The 19,297-nt window shown below is 59.9% G+C and overlaps 1 protein-coding gene across 1 annotated transcript in view; it reads right to left on the bottom strand.

Moving 5' to 3' along the window:
- Positions 1–16,472, bottom strand: part of PLXNA1 (plexin A1) — a 54,362-nt gene extending 37,890 nt beyond the window's left edge. Inside the window, exons 1-3 of the mRNA XM_054723814.1 lie at positions 16,457–16,472; positions 9,127–10,384; positions 7,122–7,304 (exon numbers count right to left, since the gene is read on the bottom strand). Coding sequence (XP_054579789.1) covers positions 7,122–7,304; positions 9,127–10,362 — 1,419 coding nt within the window. The 5' untranslated portion in view covers positions 10,363–10,384; positions 16,457–16,472. The remainder of the gene's footprint in view (positions 1–7,121; positions 7,305–9,126; positions 10,385–16,456) is intronic.
- Between the last annotated feature and the right edge of the window lie 2,825 nt (positions 16,473–19,297).

Here is a 19,297-nt window from a genome sequence, read left to right as displayed (position 1 = left end):
AAACATGATTTGAAAGAGACCCGATGGCTGTAAATGGGCCAGACACACCTGGCAGAAGTGTGTGTGGGAGAGGATCCCAGGAATCTTATCTTTCCCACCTCCCAATTCACAGATGGAGAAGAACAGGGACCAGTCAACACAAGCAGTGGTCCTCCATGACCCTCAGTCTCATCTGCCAACAGACAACCACCGCTAACAGGGTTAAGTGAAAAGGTCAAGGTTCCAAAAGTTGGGGAGGCCAGCCTGCTGGAAGCTGCCTGGAGACTGGGCTCCTAAGGCTCAACCCTGCCATAGGGCGGAGGTGCAAAGCTCTTCCAGAGAATCTGCAGCTGCTGTGGAGGCTGCACAAAGCTAGGCCAGGAGGCAGTGTAGATTACACGGCCTTCTATCACACGTCATTGTCTGGGACTGTCCTCGGCTGGGATGTGGCCAGGGTGCCCACCTGCAGCCTGAAATTTAACACCTGGTGCAACCAAGGATGCTGTGGCAGGCAGCAGTGACTGGCCCAATGTCATCTCAAACTCAAAGGCATTTGTTGCCCACCCTTCCATTTATGTCGCCAGAGCTCCACAGAGCTGGGGCCCTTACAGATCCATATTACCCACCCTACCCCCACCTGCTGGGTCCCCAGCACAAGCAAGTAGACACAAGCCCTTTCCACTTTCTTGAAGCCACCACAATCCTCTGGTTCCCTGCCTCCACCCAGGCCAGCACTCCGAAGTCTCAGAATCCTGTGGGATATCTTCCTGCCCCTACGACGGTGACCACTGCAGGATCACCAGTGAACTGGCTACCACATGTGGAATAAGAGTTGCCTGAGGCATCACCTGACACCTCTTTTTCCTCAGGCCCCCTCAGTTCACAGCATGCACTAAGGCACCCTGAGTTTTGGCCATGCTGTTATCTCCCTCCAAACACCCTTCCTAGCAGACTCCCAATCCCCTGGACTATTCCAGCCTCTGTACCCATCTCACTGTGCTGCCAGGGCTCCCACACTCTGACCCCCAAGAGGACATGTCCTGGAGGGCAGGGCCCAGTCTACCATGGGTGGGAGGGTGGGGGGAGACTGCACATTGTGGGCAGTAACCTTGGGCCATCATGAAGCTGCCCCCAGGCTGGCCCTGGACATGCTAAGGAATGAGCACAGGGAGGCCAATGCTAGCCAGCACCTGCAAGGTCATACTTATCAAAGGTACCCAGGTGCCCCTGCCAGGACTGAGGCCTGATTAGCCAGACCCCACAAAGAGGAGGGCCTGGAGTGCTGGGCCATACAGCACCCTCCATGCACATCTGTGGGCAACTCCACTGGCCACCACCTGATGGGAAGCAGAAGCAATGCAACTGTGGCATGGGCTCTGGGACAAGGAGCTGGGACGGCATTAGACAGACCCGTAGGATGAATGAGAGGTCCCTGTGCCCTTCTGGCTCAGCGCACCGTGGCCAGCTGCACCAGGGGAGCCACAAAGAGAAGGTCACACACACACATCCACAGGGCACACAGATATCTGGACACAGGGCACAATGCGATGCCACCCAAAGATTCTAGTGACTACTGTCCTTGGTGGGCAGGGGCAGTACACCTGTGAGGCCCACAGGCACAACACCTAAGACAAGGAAGCTGGCAGCCAGGAACCCTCCACTCCCTGCCAACAATCCCCAGGGGAATGACCACTACCAGCACCAGTAACCTGGCATGAGCATGAGTGCATGCTGACCAACCACCCTGACAGGCTCTACCACACATCCCCACCTAGTCTTGGAAAACACCTGGAGGTTCAGGATGTAAAAACCACAGCAGATCTGGCAGCCCAACTCCCAGGGAGAAGCCTAACAGAAACACGGCTCTGCGGTCATGAAGCCGTGCACAGAAACTCGTGAAGCAGCACTGCTGTCACAGACCCACGAGGAACATACCACCACGCCCCCAAAGTAGAACATCGTGTACATATGTGCGAAGCACATGCCACCACCACAACACAGAACCACTCTGGCTATCCACACAGCAAGGTCGAGTCTCACAAACAGCGCTGGGGCCTGGTCCTGCCCAACATCTCTCTTGGGGCCAGCATCCCTGTTCACCCCTGCTCCCAACCTCACAAGGCTCCCCAACCTGCCTCCTGCACAGACCTGGGCTTTGGGGAACAGTGGTCCCTGATGGATGCACAGGGCAGGGAGGACCTGGCACAAAGATTCTGAGAAGAGGTCCATACTAGCCACCCCAGCAGCAGGAACTTGCTACCCATCACTCCACATAGGTCTTGAATGCGCCACTTGACTTTCAGGATTTCTGATTCTCTGAATTTCAGAATCCTGTCGGGGGCGGTGGGAGGGGCGGGCGGGGGGGGGGGGTGGGAGCTGGGGAATGGAAAAAGGCATTTAGAGGGAAGTTTCTAGAGATGTGAAGGCCTTTGGAGGGTAAGAGGTGTCCCTGTCCTCAGCTCTCCAGGCCCAGTAAGAGGTGTCTTTGTCCCCAACAGTCTAGACCCAGAGCAGCAACCACAGGCAAAGCAGTGATGCCCGAGGGCAAGGTGAGAACAGGCAGCTCCAGATGTGAGGCTATGTGCACAGGAATGGCAGCCCAGCCAGCCTGGCCCAGGCTCTGGCGGATGAGTGTTGCAGCCACAGCCCTCGGTCTCTCCTCCATACAGGGATCACCACAGAGGAAAGAATATCAACATGCCCATGGGCCACCCAACAGCCAGGGGAGGCAGGGCCTGCCCAGTGTGGAGAGAAGGAAACTGAGAACCTGAGAGGAGGGGGCTTCACTCTGGACAGGAGCAGCCACAGCGCCCACCTGGACAGCTGTCCCTTGGGCCCCACTCCGAGGCCTACCCATAGTACCCTGGTGCCCACAATGTCATGGCCCATATCCCCAGGCCACCAACTGGTGGCTCACAGCATCCTTGAGTTGATCTATGACACTTTCTAAAAACGTGTATTAGTTGCCAAAACTTAACCATCAAGAGATCTCACACAAAATACAGATTTGGGAAGACAGGGCCCACAGCCACCAGAGTGGGCAAGGCTGCACTGAGGGTAGAACTGAATTCCTCAGCCAAGTCTTGATAGGGCCTGTGCAGGGCTGGCCCCAGGGCACCCCTCACCAGGCCCACAGGGCTTGGCAGAAAGGGAGAGTCAGAGAAGGCCACCAGGCTGGGGAGGGGGCAGGGTGCGGGTACTGAGCTGACTATGAAGAACTCAAACCAGGATCTACCTTGGGAACTCCTACAAGGCCAAGGAGGTCCCCAGAGGCCACAGGAGGGGTGAGGGTGGGAGGGGCTATATGCAGGGCTGGGGCTCTGGGGGCATGTCAGCCCAGGAGGGGAGGCTGCCTATATGGGGGTAGCAGGTGGCAGGCAGGGCCTCTAGGGAAAAGGAGGGGAGTTAGGGGGCACCCCAGTAAGCCTTGACCAGCTGAAGTTTGCAGGTATTAAATTAATCAGCTACAATTTTATACAACATTTGGAAGAGTCTATCCTAGGAGCCAACCACATCCCTGGAGCTCTTCAGTCGCTTCTTAAAACTCAGGAAGGCCCTGGCCAGGTGGCTCAATTGGCTGGAGCATCATCCCATGCACCAAAGGGTTGCTAATTTGATTCCCAGTCAGGGCATATACCTAGGTTGTGGGTTCGATCCCCAGTTGGGGCATGCATGGGAGGCAACCAATCGATGTTTCTCTTTCCCTCTCCCTTCCTCTCTCTAAAATCAATAAATACATATCCTTGTGTGAGGATTAAAATTTTAAAAAGAGCCCAAGAAGGACCAGGGCTGGGGAAGGCAGAGGTGTGTCCAGCATAGAATGTACTGCCCCTGGGTTAGCAGCAGGTGGGGACCCCAGGCCCCAGCATGAGGTGAGAACAGAGGGCAGGAAGGCAGTGCCCACTGCACTCACACAGTAGGGCCAGGCCTGAGGTCCCACCTCCAGGGCAGGAAGGGCCCAGCCCTCACTAAGGCCTAGAGGAGAGGTAGCTGGGCAGCTGGGGAGCTGAGCAGGAAGGTGGCACAGCACTGAGCTGGGCTAAACAGAGGGCATCCGATGGCCCTTCCTGCCTGGGCCCTAGCCCTTGGACCACAGCCACCCCCATGGGCTGAGGCGGGAGAGTGAATTCTGCTGATGCTTGCTGGTCCCTAGCCCAGGAGGCATGTGCCAGGGAGCAGGCATCCTTTGCAGTGGGTCAAGGCTAGAGGCTTAGCATGGGAACCTAGGGGAGGTCACAGAGTTGGGGTGGGCAGAGTGGGACTGGAACCCGAGCTGAGGAGCAAAGGGGGGCACCCTTTCCCCCTAGCCCCACCACCCTATGCTCCTATCCTCCACCTGTAGACGTGCCCTGGGGTGGGATCTGAGCCAGTTTCTAGGAAGGGGAGGCAGACAGAGGAAGGCTGGGCCACAGGAGCTGGAGCTCGGCCTGGTCCTAAGCTGATGCCCTGGGCTGTGGAAAGAAAGAACCCTGCAGGCTGGCAACTCAGGGCAGGAGCAGGTGGGGCGGGAGGGGGGCGGGGGCGGGAGGGCGGAGGGAGGTGTCCCTGGGAGAGGGGCCACCTTAGGCTTACTCAGAGTGGGAGAGGGTCACTGAAGTAGGGGCCCCCATTTCCTGTCCTCCAGGGACCCATACAAAAGGTAGAGAGGCTGAAGTCACAGCTAGGACCCTGGAGCCAATAACCCTGGATGCCTGCAACTTCCACCTACATGCCTCAGTTTCCTCATCTGTCAATCGGATGAAAGGGTTGCTGTGAGGACACTGAGACGCCAGCACACGGGCACTCACTGCATGTCCCAAGTGAGAGTGGGAGCACACCAGGCTCTTGGCCTGCCTGCACATCCTCTCTCCTTCCTCAGGCTGCACTCAGGAAACCATGGCTCAGAGGAGCTGGACTGGCCAGCTCCAGGTCACACAGCTGTTGAGGGGGAGAGCCGAGAGCACACCACGTTCAGCCATTTGTACAAGACAGGGGTGTGAACAGCAATGCAACAGCCTACTGAGCCGCCCTCTCCTGGGGCAGGTACATTTGGATAGAAGGGGTGCAGGTAGCAAGTCTAGGAGTGAGGCAGGGGCACACTTCTGAGAGCCTCGAAATCAATGCAACAGGATCCCCAAACTTGCAGACTGCCACCACTGGGCGGACGGCCTGGACATGACTGACCCCACATACAGAAAGGGCACTGTCCATTCATGCGCAGTGTGTGGTGCCCAGCTGATGAGTCCATGGGTGAAAAGAGCCAGTACCCCTGGGGCTCTGTAAAACAGGTATGGCGGGTTGGGGGATGCGGGGGGTGAGGAAAGGAAGAAGGGGACTTTTGGCTGTGGCTTCCCAATGCCCAATTAAGCCCCTTCTCATTAATGGGCCCAAGTCCAACTCCACAGTCCACATGCTGGGTCTCAGTTTCTCCTCTGTGGGAGTGGTCAGAGAGGCAGGAGAGCAGGACTAACTGGACTCAAAAGCTCCCACCCAGATCCCACCCAGAAGAGGCCCTGGGGCACAGAGTGAGGAGTGTATGTATGGGGGGGGTGGCGGGCAGAATAGGGTTGGACTAACCTGTTCTCCCAGACTTGCAGGGTGGTCTGTGGGCATAGAGAGCACCTCAGCCAGCTGCCTGCCAGCCATCAGCCATCAAAAGACTGAGAGAGGCATTCCCAGTCTCGGGAGCCTGCCCTCCTGCTGGGTAACAGGCTCTGGGACACCATGTGGAATGTGTCCAAGGGACTCGCCCAGCACTCCATGCACCCACCTCAAGGGGAGGTTCTCTGGCCCCTTCCTGGCACAACCTGTGCAACACACCCCACAGAGCTCTGATGGCCCTCTCCCCTGCTCCCCTAGCCCTGTGTGTCCTCCCTGGGGCAGGAAGGAGTGAATGCTGAGTGGGGGCCTCACCCCTGGGGAGGGAAAGGGCCCCACACTCAGGCCACAGGCAGTACCCTCAACACAAGGGCACAGGGGCTTACACGGAAGGTGGCAGGGTCTGCACTGGCCTCCCTGCGTCCCCACTAGCTACTTGGACAGGCACTTAGCCTCACAGTCACTGTGAACAGAAATCCTCAGCACCCCAGGGTGGTCTTCAGTCAGCAGCCCAAAGCTGGGGTCGGGGGTGTCCCTTCTCCAAGGTCACAGAGTCTGTGAGGAGTGGAACATGATTCCCACCATGCAGACATGGGGAGACCTCTCCTCCATACCCCACATGGGAGCTGAGAGCACAGGCAAGCCCAGCCCCCAGCCATGGTGCACAGCAGGGAGCTGTGTCAGCAGGAGGCCACGGGACAGCTATTATTTCATTCGCCAGACTCCGCCCCTGCACTCACCCCCATTCTACAGACGCCCTGGGAACTTCCTCCACAGCAGGCCCGGGTCCCACCAAGTCAGCCTGACCCACAAGGTGGCTCACTCCACCTGCCCCTCCAGGAAGCCTCCCAGCCCAGTTCCATAACAGCTCCGCTCAGCCCAACACTTGCTGGTAAGGAGGAAACCTGGAAGTACCAGACAGGCCCTGCCCCACAGTACCCCCATTCTCGTCCTGAGAAGCCCAGAAGATGGTCCTGGAGCTGGTCCCTGTCACTCTGCAGTGAGCTACCACACTCCACTCACCCAGCCAATGGCAGGTGGGGGTGAGGGGCACTACCCTTGCCCTGCCCTTGCTGCCTCCTCAAAGGGGGGGGGGGGGGGGGGTGAGCCTCCCACACAGCAGAGGGCGACCTCAGCAGACACTGGATCCCCAGGAGGGGAGGGGGCCCAGGAAGGTGTGCCTGCCCCCACCACCCACACACACAGACTTCCCAAGTTATCGTGTGTCCTCAGCAAGCAGGGCCAGCATCTCTAGGCCCCAGGAGGATGGTGGGATGGCCAGGCCTCTCACAAACCCTGATCCGTCCAGCCAAAGCCTTTACAATATCAAATGCAACACTGACCCACAGGAGGAGCAAGGGAAGGCAGGCAGGGGCCCACTGAGGCACCCTGGCCCACGCTTACCCCTTGTCTGAGTCCCCATGGTTGTTGGGCCTAACACAGGGGCGGCGCCCCCACCTCTTCACACATTGGATCTGGCCTCCAGGCCACCGAGCAATGCTGTCTCCTACCCCCAGCTCCATCCACCCCATTATCCCACCCCCACCTCCACTCCCAGGCCTGACCTTTCGAATGCGGCCACTTCGAGTGCCAGTGAATACCACAGTGTGGCCCCGGTAGTCATAGGCAGCCACGGCGGTCAGGCCATCCTCCTTGTCCACAAACAGGGGCGTGCCCTCTATAGTAACCGTGCCTCCCAGTGGCTGATTGAAGTCCTGCCCACAGAAGTCATCGTCGATCTGTAGGGGCTGTGGGAGAAGAGAGGTGAGACTTTAGGCTGCCCAGCCTGCCCCAAACACCTTCTCCCTGAGAGTGGGGCCTCAAAGCCAGGACCAGCCAGCTCTACTAACTGAAGGGACTCACGGAGGGTCCTCCTAGGCAAGCATACGGCCATACAGAAGGGATGTGGCCCAGGGCACCCCCACACAGATCTGAGAGTGGGAACCAATTCGACAGATGGAGAAACCAAGGCTCCTTGAGGCCCAGCAGGCCCAAGGCTAGACCCATTTCTCACATGCACACTACACACAGGCCTCACCCATTCTGGATCAGGAGGCATGAAGGAGGAGGCAGCTTGGGAGGTCAGGGAGCAGCCAACCAGGGACCAGGCCCACTATCCCAGTGATAGCCACACAGAGGCAGGGGACAGCCCTGGAGGGGGCTGTGGACCACATACTGTCTTGTAGGGTTTTATTCAAGAGAGGAGACAAGGGTCAACCCAAAAGGCAAGGGGAGGGGCCCAGCTGAGGAGGTGACTGAGTGTGAAATTACAGAGGAGACCAGAGGACAGGGAATGTGCGGGCTGTTCCAAGGCAAGAGGGAGGAGGGCAGAGTGAACGAGGCAGGTTCTAGGTGGACAAAAGGGGATAGCTGGTCCCCTGGGTAGCAGGCTCAGAGTCTGAGGTTTGTAGGGGGAGAGGACCACCAGGGCTGGGAGCCAGAAGGGGACAGGCAGGAGGAGAGGCAAGGTCAGGGCTGGGCTGGGGTCCTGGAGGGGATGTGAGGAAGTGGGAACAATGCCCAGGAAAGGGGCAGACCTGGCCATGGGCACAAGGAATGGAAATCACAGTGTGACCTCAGCAGGCACTGCCCCTCCAAGCCTCAGTTTCTCCATCTGTACAGTGGAGACAGAATGCCTTCCTTGAAAGGCCAAGAGGAGAATGAATGATGCATCTGTCTAGTGTACCCAGAGCCTTGATGTGGAGGGTGGCCCTGTCACGAGGCCCCACTGCACTGGACATGAGAAGGGGGCCCTCACCATCCCACCTGCCCATTACAGATATGGGAAAACTGAGGCCAGAGTGGGGCTAGGCTTTCTCTGGGCCACCCAGCAAATCCCAGGCAGCAGGAGCAGTGGGGCTGAGGCCTGGCTCTGGAAGTCCCCAACCTGGGTGAATTCCCGGCTCTTTCACTTGCGACCCTGAACAACTTCCCCTCTAAGCCTGGTGTCTTCCTCTGGAAAAAAAAACTTGTTGCTACCACCTGGGCACACGAAATGCTCCCCAAAAGCAGCTGGTCCCAGGCCGGCCCCATCAGGGCTTAGAGACAGGAGCTATGGCTGCCAGCTACTGAGCTCCCCGTATCCATGTGCTCAGGCAGCCCCAATGTCAGTGCTGGTGTCATCAAATCCCACATGGCCAGGCACCCAGGACAAGGGTGAGCAGAGCTCTTGACAGGGTACTGTGGGGGGAGATGCTGTCTGGTGCCTCATCTCCTGCGCCTCAGAGATCTCATCTGTAAAATAGAGACTAGAAGGGGCCAGCAAGCACCCAGAACAGTGCCAGGCACGTGGTCAGTACTCTGTCCAACAGGGACTTGTGGACTGAAGGACATGTCCTGTTCCTCCCCCCACACACCTCCTAAAGGAAGAGGACAGCCTAGAGCTGCAAGCAAGCTCTGAGGCCGACCACTACCCTCTGGGAAACAATGGGCAAGCGGCAGCACCTGGCACAGGGCAAGTGGCACATTGTTATTCAGAGGAGAATGGGGTCACACGGAGCCAAGGCTGTGCAGTTTGTGAGGCTGGCAGGGCGGGAGCAGCCACCCTAAGGAGGCAGAGTGCCCACTCACCGAGTTGATGCAGCCCAGCTCCTTGTTGAGCAGCCAGGGCAGAGAGAGCTTGCCCTCGCCACGGTAGCAAGACTGGATGCGCTCCTTGATCTTCTCCTTGATGGCCCTGAGCGTGAACAGGCACAGCACTGATTCCTTGGGCGGCTTCACACGGTTCTTCTGGCCCTGAGCAAACACGGTGAACAGCACATCCTCATGGTCAGCCAGGCCTAGCTGGCGAGCCAGGGCGCTGCCAGGCCGGCTCAGGTACGCGTCCTGCACCAGGCGGTACTCCACGCCCGCCTGCTCGCAGCCGATGGGGAACTCGACATACGAGTAGAATTTGGGGTCATCCACACACAGCCGCACAATCTTGGAAGTGAAGAAGTGCTCGCCGGCAGCGTCGGGCGAGGTCAGCTGTGTGTCCAGCTGCAGAGTGAGGTAGTACACAAACTGCTCACTGCGGAAGCTGTACACGTAGTAGATGTCGAAGGCCGGAAACTTGGACAGTGTGTCTGAAGGGATCTTGAGCTGTGACGACACGAACTCATCCTGGTACACAAAGCTGAACATGTCCGCGTCCTCCTCGTTGGCCATGAGCCGGCGGCTGGACAGCGTAGGGAAGTACTCGGACTTGCCATCGATGGGCGTGCCCACAAAGAGCTTGGCCTGGGCCTGGCCCGGCGGCCCGGCAATGAGCACCCCTGCCATGCTGCCCGCCTCACGCACGCTCGACAGGTAGTGCTCCTTGCGGTGGTGCGGTTCGCCCAGCTTGAAGAGGTCGTCCAGCCGCAGGAACTGGCAGATGCCCTGGGAGGCGCTGCCACAGGCCAGCAGGCGGTTAGCAGCGTAGTCCAACAGCAGCAGCTTGTTGACATTGTTGGTGCTGCCCAGGCCGTGCGGGCATGACTGCACGCTGGGCGGTGGGTAGCACTTCTCGTTGTCCTCCACAGGGCCTGTCACGTGGGCCCGCAGCAGTGTCAGGTTCCCCGACAGCTTGTAGATGCGGTTCACCGCGCCCACATACACCTCGCCGGTCTGCTCGTGGACCACCAGGTGGGTGAGGCCCCAGTCGCTGGCTGAGAAGGTGCGGAAGACAGGCTGACGACCCCCGCCAGCCCTAGTGGCACCCGCCACTGCCCGAATGACCCCCAGCAGCAGCAAGAGCATCAGGAGCACCCGCGGGCTCAGACGTAGCAGTGGCATGGCAGGCCTGGGCCTCAGGCCTCGGTGCTCAGGTCCTGCAGGGATGTGCATCACGGGGCCAGGAGCCTCAGCCCTGTGGGGAGAACAGTGAGAGAAGGTGTGAGTGTGGGCAAGACCTTACCCCTAGAGGGCAGACACGCTGCTGAGCTCTCTGGTGTGCCTGTCTAGGCTGGGGCATCCCATCCTCCACCTCCACAGGCACGATTTCACCCTGGAGAAGCCAGAGGTGCAGAGAGGACACCTCTTTGGCCTAAAACCCTGCAAATGCAAGGGGAGCACCAGGAGTCATCAAGACCAAGCCTGTGACCCCAACATGTAGCACAGGACTCCTGTCTGGCTACCAGACACGCACCATGAATCCCTAGGCCTACCACTGCCAGCCAGGTGGAAGAAAGTAATGGACTCAGGAACGAGGAGGCAGGTGAGAAGGGTTTGGGGGTCTAGACTGGGAGCCATCCCCTCCTGACTCAGAGCCTCCCCAGGTCCTAGGGGCAAGTCCCCCAAACTCCAAGCTCCCAGGGTGGGTGATAGCCTCTACTCAAGGCTCTGGGGACAAGTGTTCCCTTGCAGGCCCTGGACAATCCTACTTGCAGGCACTACCCCCACAGCAGACAAGGACATATGGGAGGGCAGAGGGCAATCTGGGTCCCTGGCTCCGGGGCCAGCCCCTTACTGGACCTCAAGCCCCTGTACTCTGAAGACTGATCCAGAAACCAAGCTGTGTGCATCTCTCATCTACCATCCGCATCCCCAGCCAACAGGTGCCCCCCCATCTAACCCTTCCCAGGTGCCCCCAACCTAACCTTCCCAGATGTCCCCCCACCTAACCCTTCCCAGGTGCCCCCCACCTAACCCTTCCCACATGCCCCCCCACCTAACCCTTCCCAGGTGCCCCCCCTAACCTTCCCAGATGTCCCCCCACCTAACCCTTCCCAGGTGCCCCCCACCTAACCCTTCCCACGTGCCCCCCACCTAACCCTTCCCAGGTGCCCCCCTCCTAACCCTTCCCAGGTGCCCCCCCACCTAACCCTTCCCAGGTGCCCCCCACCTAACCCTTCCCAGGTGCCCCCCCTCCTAACCCTTCCCAGGTACCCCCCACCTAACCCTTCCCAGGTGCCCCCCCACCTAACCCTTCCCAGGTGCCCCTCACCTAACCCTTCCCAGGTGCCCCCCACCTAACCCTTCCCAGGTGCCCCCCACCTAACCTTCCCAGATGCCCCCCACCTAACCCTTCCCACATGCCCCCCACCTAACCCTTCCCACATGCCCCCCACCTAACCCTTCCCACATGCCCCCCACCTAACCCTTCCCACATGCCCCCTCACCTAACCCTTCCCAGGTGCCCCTCACCTAACCCTTCCCAGGTGCCCCCCACCTAACCCTTCCCAGGTGCCCCCCCCCTAACCCTTCCCAGGTGCCCCCCACCTAACCCTTCCCAGGTGCCCCCCACCTAACCCTTCCCAGGTGCCCCCCACCTAACCCTTCCCAGATGCCCCCCACCTAACCCTTCCCACATGCCCCCCCACCTAACCCTTCCCAGGTGCCCCCCACCTAACCCTTCCCAGGTGCCCTAGTGAACTGCCTCTGAGTTCCCCTTCAAAACCCTTAACCCAACCCCAAGTAAAGAGAAATTCCTTCAAAGATAAGAGAGAACAGAGGCTCCCTGAACCTTATCTCTCTGCTCTCCCCACAACCTTCAGCCCTTCTACCCCAACCCAGACCCCAGTCTGGCCAGCCCCGAGGCTCACCTCTACCCGCCTCTCCTCCCCTACCTCATCATGCTCCCAGCACCACCCACTCTCATAACAGGCCCAGGCATGCCCATGATCCTCACCCTCCATCCCCAGGTCACACTCACCCCCTAAACCTCCCCTAATCTGCCCACCCCTCTCCCACGTGGATGACCACAGCACTTGGCCCCCTCTGCTCATGTCCACCTACAGCCCAGTCTCCACCCAGTAGCCCAGGCCACTTTTCTGAACCACGTTTAAGGTCACCAGCCCCCCCTCCCCAATTCTGCTATGGCACCCCCCTTTCTCTGGAAAAGTCTCATCTTCCCCCAGCCCAGAAGTTTGCAGTCAGGTACCAGTTTAAGTCCAGACTCTGTTGCTGTAGCCATGCAGCCCCATTTCTCCATTTGTAAAATGGGAATGACAACAGTTTCTTTCTCATGGGTAAAAGGGGAAGGTCAGGGAACCCCCACAAGGTGCCACCAGCAGGAGTACCCTCTCCATGCCAGCAAGGGCCCTACCCCGGCTCGGCCAGATGTGCTGGGGCCTCTCACCCAACTCCTGGCTGGAGAATGACGGCAGAGATGCTGAGCACCAGCTGCAGGCAGGGGCTGGCGAGAGCTGCACACATCCTTTGCTCCCAGAGAATGCCTCTAACATAGCCTGACAGCCCCATGTTACAGATTGGGAAGCTGAGGCCCAAAGGACCCCCTGCCTAGATCATGTTGGGAGCTGGGCACAGGGCAGCTGACTGCCAGACAAGGCCCAGAGACCATGTCTGCCTTCCCCTGGGCCCTTGGACTTGCTGTCCCTTGCTCCCACACCCCTGCTCTGTCTCAGCTGCCTCCCCTAACCTGCTAGCTATAAGGTAGCAACTGCTCCCTCACAGCCAGTCACCCAGTTTGAACTTGCAGCACAAGACTTGCTAATGGCTTTGTTACTTATTGTTCCCAGACACTCTCCCCACTAGAATGACAGTTCCCTGTGAGCAGGGCCTAGCTCTGTGATTTGTCACGGTATCCCCAAAGCTGACCCCAGGAGCCAATACTTGTGAATGAATGAATGAATAAATGAATGGGTCCTGGACAGAGCAGGACCGGCTCCCTCACCTTGTCCTCCCTCTCCTCATACCCTCTGCCCAGTGAATGCCCACACCCACTGCTCAGGTAGGGAAACTGAGGCTCAGGAGGAGAGAGGCATTAGCCAGGATCCCACTAACAAGAAAACCAGGTTGTGCTGCCTTGCAGGACCCTCCTAGCAGGATGTCAGCTGCCTTTCCTTGAGGATCTCTGCCCAGGCATAGCCCCAAGAACTACAGTCACCAGGGACCTCTGCTGGCAGCCAGGAGAGGAGTCCCCAACCCTCTACTCCCTGCCCCCAGCTCAGAAGCCCAAGGCAGACCAGAGAAAAGGCTTCTCACCGTGGCAGCAAGGCCTGGGCTGAAAGCTGAGTGCATGTGAACTCCAAAGAAAACATGAATCACTCACCGTTTATCAGTTCAAAGCAGACCTGCAATTACCAGGGGCTGGGCTCTCCCCTCCTCCGGGATAATTATACACATCTTAATGCAATTACGGGCCCTACTTTTTATATTAAACAGGAGAGACTCAGCTGAAGAAGCCACCATCCAAACCCTGGGCCCACACCCCATGGGCTCATCCCCCCTCTTCTCCCACAACAGAGACCGCCCAGAAGGGAAGAGAAGGGACAGGCCAATGGGATGGGGCTGCCAGCCAGGAAAAGGGGATCCAGGACGCCCAGAAGGGAAGAGAAGGGACAGGCCAATGGGATGGGGCTGCCAGCCAGGAAAAGGGGATCCAGGACCCAGGGCTGGGTCCCTCATGACCACCATCTCCTAAGGGCCAGCAAAGCTGTCTGAGTCACTTCTCCTATCTTAGAGATAGAGTGCCCAGGGCTCAGACAGACCAAGGTCACCCAGCTAGTCCAGGCAGGACAGGGACGGATTCCCACGCTCCTACAGAGATCTGGATAGCAAGCAGACTTGCTGGGACTCCCACATACCTCTGGTCTGCCCAGGAAAAAAAGCATCCATTCCGAAGCTGCCTGGGTGCTGGGGAGGACCATGCTAGGCCAGGGGAAGGGAGCACCACACATGCTGTGCCCTGCTGCTGGGAGGGAGCAGAACCAGCCACTGTGGCCTAGGGAAGCTCCCCATGGAGCCCATTCACCGGTTCTAGGACCAGGCACAGTGGGAGCTGGTGGGGGAGGTGTCCTGGGTGTTGGACAGCAAGAGCAAAGGCCTGGGGTGGAACCTCCTGGAGGGGGCAGTGAGAATGACTGCAGCTTCCTGGGGCCCAGTCAGCGCCAGACGGGAGGGAGAAGCTGAACTGGTATAGGGTGTGCCAACTGGGGGTGAGCAAGGGAGAGAGAGGCCAGGACAGAAGCAGACAGGCCTGGCACAGCATGCTCCACTCCTGGGCAGGACAGGCTCAGCTATGCAACAGAGAGCAATGTCCCCTGTCCCTCTCCCAGTGGCCCCTCCACCACTCTTCCTCACCCTGAGAAACAAAGACCCTCACTCACTCAGAACCTTCTTCACAGAGGGAGAGCCCAAGCCCCACATCCCTGGCTTTGGGTCCTTCTGGGGCTTGGACAGTTTGGAGCAAGGAGGGGACTGAGACGATACTGCCATCTTACCCGGTGGTTCACCATTATCAACCAGGACAAAGAGCTGCCTGCCACCCCACCTCCCCTAACAGGGACCTCGGGAGGTGGTCCCGAGATGCCCTGCTCTCACAACAGACCAGTCCTTAGGAACCTAGACCTACAGAGATCTGGACAGGGCACTGGAGTCCTGCTTCTCAGAAAAAGTGCCCACCACTCGGCCTTCCCTGGGGGTGGTACCCTCTCCTCCTGGCAGACCCAAACACAGAGGCAATGACCTCGGGGCCACAGGAAGCCAGAAAAGGGTTATCTGCTTTGTCCATGGCATCTCACTTGTCCCCCGCTCCCAAGCACACACCTCAACACACAGGGGCTTGTGAAACCTCTGTCCATGCCGTCACCTGCCTGAAATGCCCTTGCTGGGCCTGTCTGTGCCACCCTCCCAGGCTGACTTGCATTGCAGCCTGGCCCTGAAGCAGAATGGGCTGCCTCTAGCATTGGGGTTGGGTGCTGTTCCTCAAGGGTTGGGCAGAGTCTTGGCTGCCTGGTGCAACACCTGGTCTCTCCTGTACACCCCAAAACCAACAGGGAGCCAAGGGTACTGAGGGTGCTCCACAGGGGCGAGGAGCAAAGGCTGAGCCCTACCCCCCTTTTCCTGCGCAGACCCAGAAAACCGGCCCCAGCACATAGAAGAAGGTGCCCGAGCTAAGGCCCAGGGAGCAAAGGCATTGTCCATATCACCCCCAACACACACACCCCTTTCTTTCAAGGGGCGTGGCCCCAGCACCCCACAAAAGAGGAATGGCAGCTCCGGGCTCTAAGCAGTCACTGGAGCCCCTCTCACCCCCCTTCCCCGACTGCACTTTGGATCTCACAGCAGGCAGGGGACTCCCTGGAGCCCCGCTCCCCTTCCCAGAGGCAGCCCGCGATCAGCCACGCTGCCCCAGCCATGGTGCACACCAGGCCCGGACCCTTCAGGAAGCAATCGGAAGCCTCCGAGGGAAGCAGGCTGACCCTGGAGAGGCCCTGAGAGGGGGAGTCCTAGGAGGCCCGAGCGAGCGGGGCGACCGCCCCCTCCCAGCCTGGGTGCGCGGCCCTGCGGGCCTTGGGCGGACATAGCACCCATCTCCCGGCGCCCCAGGCCAGAGAGAGCAACGGGGGGAGGGGGGGGTCGTGGGTCCGGAGGAAGCGGTTCCAGCTTCCACCCCGGGGCCCTGAGGGCCAACTGGGGGCGCAGCCCCGCACGCCCTCCTCCGGCTCCCGCGGCCCTGCCGGGGCCTGCCTAGCCCGGCCCGGCCCTGCCGGCGGCCCGAGGTCCGACCGCGGTCCAGCCCCGGGCGCGGCCTGGGCACCCACAAGGGCCCTCCCCGCGGGGCCGCCGCAAACTTTCTTTCCTGCCTTTGAGGAGAGGGCAGCGCGGCCCCAGCCTCGGCGCCCGCACAGAGCGCTGCCTCCCGAAGCTCCGCGGGCCGGGCCCGGCCGGGGGAAAAGGCCAATGGCGCGAGGCCTTGGGCCGGGTCCGACTCCGGGCCAGCGGGGACACGACGAGCTAAGCGCCGGCGCCGCGGCCGCGCCCGGACACACGCGGGAGACGGGCCGCAGCCGCAGGGACACGCGGACACGCGCGCCGCAGTTCCCCACGCACACCCCCTGCCCGCCCGGTCGCACGCCGCTGCCCAGCGGAGGCCGCCGCCACGGGCCCGAGGGCGTCTCCCACCCGGGGAGCCCTCGCTGAGACCCCGCGCCCCCGCGCCGCGCCGCGCCGAGGGGAAAGTTGCGCCCCTACTCACCGGCTGCCCCGGGGCACGCCCCGCCACCGGCCATCGCCGCGCCCCGCCGCCCGCGCCGCCGCCGCCTGCCCAGCCGCGGGGCCGCCCCAGCCGCGCAGGCCGCCCAGCCCCAGGCCGCCGCCGCACCCCGGCTCCGTTGCGTGGCCGCGTCGCCGCTGCCCAGCATGAATGGGGCGCCGAGCGCCGCGCGGCTGCAGACCAGCCTCGATCTCGCCGCCCGCGGAGCGCCACGCGATGCGCCTGCGCGGCCCGAGGCCGGGACGGGGCTGGCGGGGGCGGGGCCGGCATGGGGGCGGGGCCACCCGCGGCCTCCAGGGGGCGCTCTGCCCCGCGCCGCGCGCCCTCCTGGGCCCACTGCGCGCTTTCTCAGAGCGATGCAGCTGCTGGCCTTAAATGGCTCCATGCGGGGGCCGCGCAGGACGTCCCGGGTAGCTCCCGTGTGTGGGCTGTCCTGAGTCCGCGTCTCCAGGGACAGGGCCCGGCCTCCGTGGGCCTGGGGTGGGAGCACAACCTTCGTTTCCGGAAGGGTCAACCAAGGCCCGAGGAGGGAAAGCGCCCTGTCCAGGGTCGTGAGGCTCCGTGTGTCCTCGGCTCTTGGCCTCCGCGACCGCAACTCTTAGGTGGGATGGGTACTCTCTCCAGTGAGCAAAACGGAGCCCTCTGTCGGCCGGGCCGCAAGACCCGCCCACCCCACTCCCAGCTGCGCATTCGCGGATGTGGTTGCGACCCTGGAGGAAAGTTTAGTCCCAGGGTCCTGAGGTGGGGGCGTGGTGGGACGGGAATCCGGGCTATCCCGGACCCTTCCCCCGCCTCCCGCGGGCTGCCCAGCATGGGGGCAGACTGCATTAACCGGTGACAAGGCTCACCCTGCGGCCTGCACGTTCTGAAAACCTCCCAAAGATGGGGACCTGGGGAGGCCTCCTGGCACAATGCCCCAGGGAAGGCGAGGAGAGGCTCTGGAGTGAATCTAACAGAACCGATAGGGCCAGAGAGCCTCCTGGTGGGAAGGCGAGCGGGTGGATGACAGCAGCAGAGTACCTCCATGCTCATGCTTGGTGAGAATCTCGCTGTCATCTCCACAGAAAACAGCTACAGCCCGGGGTAAGGACTTAGATTGGCCAAGGGATCCCTCACACCTCATCCCTCTCCCGCCTCATCCCCCTCCCTCCCCTCTCGCAGCCCCTATCCTATTTCTGGGTTAATCCATCCTTCTCTTGGTTTCCTTTGAGCATCTCAGTATGGTCTGTTGCTTTGCTGTGCTTGTCGTAGGGCATCACAGAAAGGAGATCTGCCTGCCGTGAGGACCCGTCCCAGTGGGGTTGCTGATGGGCAGTTTGTTCACTCGGCTTGTAGCGTCCTTACATGTGGTACTGGTCATCCCTTCTGCTGATGGACCAGCGCCCTGGTTTAGGGCCACTGTGCAGGGAGCTGTTGTGGATATATCTTTGTAGGCTCTTGGCAGCAGTTAGACCCTGGGGTGGACTGTTAGGCCACCAGGGTGGTGTGTGTTTAGTTTGGGTGGATAACCCAAAACAGTTTCCCAAATGACAGCTAGGCTTGCAGTCCTGGCAGCACTTTGGGAGGGCCCCAGTAGCCCCCATCCGCACCCACTCTTGTCACTCTGGAATCATTGTCTATCTGGTGATAGGCACGGTTTTTCACTCTGGCTTTAAGTTGCATGTCCCTGAATGAGGGTGAGCATGTTTTTCAAAAATCCTATTTACTATTTTGTTGAATAAGCACTGATCTAGCACTGACTCAACACAGGACTCTGCTACATTTCACAGATGAGTGAAGTGAGGTGGGAGAGATGGAGTGACTTGCCCAAGTTGCCTAGCTGGTAGGCTACCCCGGCAGTCGAGCTCCGTAGTCTGTGGTCTCCACTCAGCCACTCTGCTACACTGCACACACATGAACCAGCAGACCGGACCCAAGCACCTCCCTTCCTTGTGGACTTCTGAGCCACACAGCTGGGTGTGGGTTCTGACACGGGTGGTTAATGTGCAGCAAGTCCCGTCTATTTCCAAGCCCTGCTTTCCTCACTCCTGAGATGGAGTTGGAGATCCCCCTCAGAAGTGTGGTGGTGAGGAGGCATGGGTGTTAGCACCACAGTGGGCCTGAGAAAATGTCCATGCCTGTGTGGGCACCAGGGCTGTCCCCCATCTCTCTGTCTGCTTCTTGCTACCCTGTCCTCTGTGGAGCCAGTGAGGCGGGCACTGCTCAAGGCCCTCCTTCTCACTCTGTGCTCAACAGTCCCCAAGAGCCAGGGCCACACTTTTGGGGTCCAGCCCTCTGTCTCCACTGTCCCTGGGGTGGTTCAAGAGAGATGCTGGACTCTGGGTGCTGGCCAGCTCATGGTTAACATGGCACCCTCACATACTATGGTTGCCCAACCAGGAACCCAGTGTTCACTGAATAGCCTCCCCCCCGACAGGGCCCCTGCATCCCTGAGCCCCATGGATTCTCTTCAAAAACTTATTACAGCAGATTACACTGCTTCCATACATCCCCACTCTGCCCCCTGCTCCTGCTCATATCACCGCTCTGTCCACTCCCCATATGGCAAAGGCAAGGTCTTTCCAAGATGGCAGTTTGGTTATACAACGCTCAAGCATCACATGCGAGCATCCATTCCAGGAGAGCCATAGGCCCAAGCACCATGAAGAAAACCACAAGACTTTCAGAAGACAACGGAGCAGTTATCTTTATGACTGTGGGCTAGAAAAGATTTCAACAAAGCATCAAAAATAAATAAAGAGAGGAAAATATGAATCAATTTAACTACCTTACAACTGGTTGTTTTTGTTCATTAAAATTAGAATTCATTAGGAGTTATAAAAG

This window comes from Eptesicus fuscus, chromosome 12, assembly GCF_027574615.1.
Source record: "Eptesicus fuscus isolate TK198812 chromosome 12, DD_ASM_mEF_20220401, whole genome shotgun sequence".
NCBI classification, from domain to species: domain Eukaryota; kingdom Metazoa; phylum Chordata; class Mammalia; order Chiroptera; family Vespertilionidae; genus Eptesicus; species Eptesicus fuscus.
The sequence above is the reverse complement of the archived record's forward strand: the minus strand, read 5'-3'. Positions and strand labels throughout refer to the sequence as shown.